This window comes from Eurypyga helias, unplaced genomic scaffold (genome assembly GCF_000690775.1).
Source record: "Eurypyga helias isolate BGI_N326 unplaced genomic scaffold, ASM69077v1 scaffold37071, whole genome shotgun sequence".
Classification (NCBI taxonomy): domain Eukaryota; kingdom Metazoa; phylum Chordata; class Aves; order Eurypygiformes; family Eurypygidae; genus Eurypyga; species Eurypyga helias.
The window spans coordinates 448-6,991 of record NW_010232125.1 but is presented as its reverse complement, the minus strand read 5'-3'; the positions used below and the strand labels follow the sequence as shown (position 1 = coordinate 6,991).

General features: G+C 46.8%; 1 protein-coding gene across 2 annotated transcripts; it reads right to left on the bottom strand.

The window, feature by feature from the left end:
- Nucleotides 1-856: 856 nt before the first annotated feature.
- On the bottom strand, nt 857-6,009 carry PAX6 (paired box 6). 2 transcript variants are annotated; one of them, XM_010161313.1, is made up of 6 exons: nt 5,853-6,009; nt 4,936-5,018; nt 4,502-4,652; nt 4,263-4,378; nt 2,086-2,236; nt 857-1,270 (listed from the first exon to the last, which is right to left on the bottom strand). In XM_010161313.1, the coding sequence occupies exons 1-6, from the start codon at nt 5,929-5,931 to the stop codon at nt 1,185-1,187; spliced, it is 666 nt and encodes a 221-aa protein (XP_010159615.1). In that variant the 5' UTR covers nt 5,932-6,009; the 3' UTR covers nt 857-1,184. The 2 variants fall into 2 exon arrangements, with proteins under 2 accessions (XP_010159615.1, XP_010159616.1); XM_010161314.1 differs by having other exon boundaries at nt 4,263-4,360.
- Between the last annotated feature and the right edge of the window lie 535 nt (nt 6,010-6,544).

The following is a 6,544-nucleotide window of genomic DNA, read 5'->3' as shown; positions in this document are numbered from 1 at the left end:
CGTGAACCTATCTTCTTTTTGTTAGCCCAAATTACAGGCTGGTGAGAGCGCTGAAAGTCTATAAAAACATTCCTTAAGAATCCCTCCTTATTGAAAACTGAAAATAAATTCAAAACAAAACTTAATGAGATTAACCTAACACAGTAACAAAATTTGCAACACCACACTATAAGGTTAAAAAGAAAATAGTATAATAAAGGAAATACAAAGGCTTTGGCATGGTTTTTACAATCAACAATGGTTAATTTTGATATGTAGTTGTGAACAACTTCAAAACACTTAAGTTTAAAACTCTTGCAAGCACTTTTAATTGATTAGGAATGAATTCTAGATGCACAAAAATGATTGGACTGTGAACAGTAGTACAACTATATCTAAGAACAATTAACTCTTGCCGACCAAAAAAGAAACGTATGATGCATGAAAATGTGTATAAAACATCTATAGAATATTCTTGTCAAATATAAATGAAATTAACTTTATTATAGAAATCATTCTGGGAGATTTCTAGGGAAGACAAATACTTACATTTCGACATAAAACAAATTGGATTATATCGAAGACACAATCTACCTTTTATCTATCAAACTCTTTTCTTCATCGAAGCTCTCTCTTAACCCCTGTTTGCACATAGCTTCAGCCGTTAACAACCTTTGGAAATACCAACAGATATTTTTCTTACATAAATCTAGTGCGTATTGTTCCAGGTTTAATTAGATGCAATGGAATGATACAAACTTGGAACGTCAATCCATAATCTATGAACAGATTGGTAGAAGTATTCGATATATCTTGATAAAACTCTTAAATTCGTGGCAAAGCTTGTTGATCATGGCTTCTTTTTTTTTTTGTTTTCTTTTTTTTTTTAAACAACTTCATGACCAACACAGATCAAACATCCATCCAGTCTACATTGTTCTTTTTTTTTTTCATTATAACATACAAATGCCCATTTACAAATAATACACCAAAATGAATAAAAGTTTGGATACCAAAATGAAGATTTGTTCCAACTGATATAATGCCTTCAGTGTACAAAGGTCCATGTGAAAGTCTTTTCCATGTGTTACAGCATAGGGCACAGTTGCAGTACAGAAGTACTCTGGGAGCCATTCTTCCTTTATAAAATACTGCTGAACATCCAACTGTTGTCCATATAGTCATTTACAGAATTAACACATGTTTTACTGTAATCTTGGCCAGTATTGAGACATATCAGGTTCACTGCCAGGAACTTGAACTGGAACTGACACTCCAGGGGAAATGAGACCTGAAAATTGAGGGGAGAAATGGATATTTTAGTTTTTCAATACATAGCACAATTTTTGCTGTACAGTTTCACAGATTTGTGCCTGTATTCAGGAAGTATTACATTGCACCATCTACCAGCCTGCAAAATTGGGGGAGGGGAGGGGTGTATATTTTAAAAACCTATGCACACTTCACTGATTTGTTGTTACAAATAAACTCTCATGATTTGAGATTAATCCTAGAGCCTCATTTGTATCAGTTGGGAATTCAGCCCAAAATACACTGAACATTTCTATTCTTTTAAAATGCGGCTGGCTGGCTGACACCCTTTTTGACCCTGTTTTGCCTTCTTACGCGCAGGTTAGTATTTCTACAGGTTACCTGCCTTTTCGATAACTTCCAATCTTTAGTAAAAAATAGCCCCTGACACAGGCACAGTAAAAACACACCCAGTCCTGCCAGCGCTTTCAGGTACACTTAACTTCATGGGTGTGAGTATCTCTGCTGAAATTTAACCGTGAAATAAATGCTGCTTTAGAAATTAATTTTACAGGGAATATTTTGCGGGGTGGGGGCCTCTCCGAAGAGCTTTGCGCTGCACCGCTATTCAAACACCACCGTCTTTCATCTACCCCTCCAGCAGCGTCTTAAAAATCAGACTTTCTGCTCCAGCCCGCAAGGTTGTACGCTCTCATCTTCTGCCCAGTTCAACAGCTACTCAACTCGACAGAGAAACGTCTCCCAGTGATGAGGAGAGACCATACCTACAGCCAGCGAATACACGTGAAAAAAAAGCGGATGGCTGGAGCAAGGAAGACGCTTGGGGCTACTCACCTGTGGAAGTGGTGCCAGAGGTGCCCATCGGCTGGCTGTTCATGTGTGTCTGCATGTGAGGAGGGGTGTATGTATCATAGCTCCGTCCATTCACCGATGGACTGGTGGGCAGCATGCAAGAGTAGGAGGAGGTCTGGCTGGGTACTGGGGGCTACGGAAGCAAAGGACAAAACAGCGTTAAGTGTCGGCCGAGGTAAACACCACGTTATGCTCCTCTGGATGGATGTGCTGGTCCTCTGGAGGAGTATGCACAAGTGCAAGTGAGCTTCAGTTTCAAAGACCTTATTTAGGAGCTCAGCCGAGTAACCTCTTCCTGGAGGTTCTTAGTCTACTGAAACCACATGGACAGTCACTGGTGCCTTTTCAGGTGTGCTTGGAGAGCAGATCTTTACATCTAGGTGCTAACGAAGGTGCTACCCGCCTAAGCCAAGGAACCAAAGCCCTTGATTGTGCTTATGTGGAAAAAAGATGTTTCCCACCGTTTGCAGCCACAGAGAGACAGAGCAAGGCTGGCATCTCACTTTGCCTTTGGGGGTGTAACTAAAAACTATTAGGGGTGTAACTAAAAATTACTCCACTGAGATACATGGGCTGGTCCTGCATCTACATGCCCCTTTCAGAGCCTTGGTCAGGTCACCCCAAATCCACACATCCTCTCTGCGTATGTGCAACACGCTCATACATATGTGTGCACTGATCCCCTGTTAGAGCTGTAGTCACCCCAAACCCATGCCGGCAGCATCCCAGGAGACCAAACATCTCCATTTAGCTAAACTCCAACACCTAAAACCCCACCTGCCCGGATGGAGAGCAGGGGGGGACAAGAGGTAAGGGATGGTGCAGTGCTGGGGAGGGACCAAGCAGGGGCATCTTCCTTTCTGCAGTGCCGGGGGAGTGGGGAGCCGTGCAGCCCCAGCATGGGGAAGCAGCACAGAAGCAGGAAGCAGGGTGAGTAATTCCTGCTCTAAGCATATGAGATTCGACACATCTGCACGTACTTATTTCATCTGCACATCCCCGACACACACCGTCTCCAAAACTACTGACAACCTCACCCTCTAAGCTCCAGGAGAACCAGCAAAGCACCCCGCATGCCGACGGTTCAGCTGCCAAATCTCCTGCTCCAGCATCGCGTGGCCATCACTTTGTGCTGGCCACCTAGGCAGGACTTTCCAGAGCAGCTCCCACGTGCCAGGTCCCTGCCCAGGTGCCCGGCAGTGACTCAGGGGCCTCCTGCTTTCCCAAGGGTCCCCCTCCCTCCCGTATCAGCCCCTTTGATCTTTAGTCATCTGCTCTCAGCCCGCTGCCGGGAACGGCACCGCCGGCCCCTAGCGTCACGAAATAGCGACCTAGCCAACGTCATTTCTTTCCGCGGACGTGTAACTTTATTTGGTTAATTTTGGTTCAGCAATTAGTAACATAGTAATTGCCGCAGTGAAGGAGTCAGGCTCTCTAATCTGCTCGCCTGTCTCCAGCAGTGGTCAATGCTGTGTGCCTCAGACAAAGCTGTAAAACTCCCGTAATTGGCCAGCACCTTCCTAGGCCAACCCCACCATTAAAAAAGGAGGAATTTTGCATCTGAAAGGTCTATAGAAACAGACCCCAAAGGAATAGATTTCTTCCTAACCCAGCTGGTGATCAGCTAATGCTTTCAGGCATGAGGATTGACAGCTCTTGCAATTCTGGCTTAGCTGGCATAACCACTGATGCTAATCACATCCTTCCCTCTCTCAGGTGTTCCTAATGCGCCGCTGCCACGTCACCTACGCCAGGAAGGTCGGATCCCTCCAGCAGCTTATTCTGGCAGCAGTTTCCACAATACTGCACCAGTGAGTTCCATAGGTTAACCGGGGTTTGGTCTTGTGGGGTTTTTTCCTCCCCCAAAACGGGATGTTTCATCCCAGATTTGTTGCCTTGTGATTTTGAGGACCTTTCTCTATTAAAATTCAGGAAAAGAGTTAGTTGAGCACCAAGACTTACAGTGCCCTTTCCCTTGTGATTCTCCCAAGATAGAGCATCTTTTCAGAGGCCGGGGAAGCCTTTGGTGCTTTAGTTTCCCCACAGTGTGGGTCCATAACCCCCAGCCTGGGGAAGGAAGAGCTCCCATGCTCCCAGACGCCCCAGGGGCCACCGAGTCCCGAGGGAGCATCGTGCCATGGCGGCGGCCCCAGACTTACTTGCATAGGCAGGTTGTTGGCCATGGTGAAGCTAGGCATGGGCGGCAGCGCGCTGTACGTGTTTGTGAGCGCCGTGTCCGTTCTGCCCAACATGGAACCTGATGTGAAAGAGGAAACTATAATAGAATAGACAGATAGATGAAGACATTAGTTTAACCACAATTGCAATCGGCAGTACAGTCTCAAGAGTCTCATTTTCCCAAGGGGGTGGAGGAATGTCAGCAGGTTGGTGGCATTACCGGGGGTGGTCGGTTGCGGGATCGGCTGGTAAACGCTTGTGCTGAAACTACTACTGATGGGAATGTGACTGGGAGTGTTGCTGGCTTGTCTTCGCTGGTTCCTCAGCTTCTCTTCCCTTCTCCACTTGGCCCTTCTGTTAGAAAACCACACCTGGAAACACAGCATTTGAGAGACGTGAATGACCTTACAAGGACTAGAGGCGCTGAGCCTCCCCCCCCGCCCCTGCCAACTCAAGGCCGCGCTGATCGAAAGCTGGCTTGCAGCGTGGTGAAGCAGCGTGTGAAAGCAAACCCCAGCTGCTGTTATTTTCCTGAAGGAGGAGAGGGACAAACATAAACAGGGGCCTCCCTGTGCTTAGAGAAGCCAGGAATAACCAAATGAGCGTTGTAATAGTGAAAATAATAAGAGTTATAATTGCACAGCGGCTCAGTACCTGTATCCTTGCTTCAGGAAGGTCTATTTTAGCAGCTAGTCTCTCTCTTGCAAACACATCGGGATAGTGGGTCCTCTCAAATTCTGCAGAAGAAAATAGTGTTGCGTTACTTCCAAAGAGTTACTGCAGCCGACTCTGAAGTCGGAGTCGTTCCTGCGCTGCCCGTGCTCTAAATGCTCTTAGGAAATATGGCTGCAAAGGCAAAGCTGAGCTTTCTGTGTGTGTGTGTTGGAGGGAGGATGCCTTGCCTCCTGCGGAATATCGCTGAGGGGACAGGCAGGCTTAGGTGCAATGCTACATCTTTCAAGAAGCAGTGAGGGCTTCTGCCTCCACTGAGGGGGTCCCCAAGGCAGCTCCGACCCTGTCACCAGGAAGCGAAATGGCACGTCGCTGAACAACAGCGGAAAATCAGAACAAAGATCCGCAACGGGTCAAGAGGCGAGGTGCACCCAGGCCGGCCAGGGAAAAGGGCACTGCTCCCAGCCCCGGGCAGCGGCAGCGCTGGGGACAGGGAGTGAGCATGGGGGAAGGCACGGAGGGCTGCTGCCAGCCCCAGCTGCCTGCCCTCGCCTCCCCGGCACATGGCAATGCAGCCCGGCCGGGGATGAGGCACGGGCGGCGGGAGGAGATTCATCCCCCGCGAGATGAGCACAGGGTGTGCCACTGATGTTTCGGTAGGATCGGGACCCTGAGCGCATTCCCTTTGAAAACCTTTTTAACAGCTTTTTGGTGCATAACACAGCCATCAATGAATATTTGGAGCTCAGTGAACCAAACAGCACGGAGAGAGCCACAGACACATATACACATCCATATATATAGGGCACGTGAGTGCCGTGCTTCTCTTCAGCTCTTAATATAGCCAGGGCACATTCTGCCTTTCCCTCCCACTTCAGCCGCAGGAAAATGTCACTCACCTTTCTCAAGGGCTTCAATTTGCTCTTGGGTAAAGGATGTCCTATTTCTCTGCAGCTTTCTTTTCAGCTGGAGTCTCATTTGGGCCTCGTCTGAATCTTCTCCATTAGAGCTGATGGAGTTCGTGTTTTCCCCTCCTCCCTCCTGTTGCGGACAGCCATCTGCAGAACCGAGAGTCAGAAAGTGAAACACAGGTACCCGTGTTTTAAGACCCTTATCAGAGAAATAACGTGATTGGAAACGAGCTCGGCCATGTTTGCTGACACCCTCCCCTAAAAACCTCGCGGGTACCAAAGCCACATTGCACTAATGACACAGGCAACACGGAAAAATTTCGTTTCCAGCGTTGTCGTAAACACTGGAGATGAGGAATTACGACTGCCTAGTCTTAATTTCATTTTGGTTTTCCTCTGGAATAAAACCCGCATAAAAATACTTTCCCCTGAAAGCGATTCTTGCTGTGAATCGCTGCTGAAGTGCCATGGCAGCCTCCTCTCTCTGCTGCATCTATTTACCTATTGCTATATTTAAAATAGTGATGTTCAGTATTTCAGATTATCTATAATCAGTAATTCCTATCTAATCAATTAGATGTTGATAGGTTTGCAGAAAATGCTATTAAGAAACCAAACCAAGCTTGTAATCTTTTTTAAAAAATATTTATCCCGTTTTTATTTGAATTCTGCACAGTCAA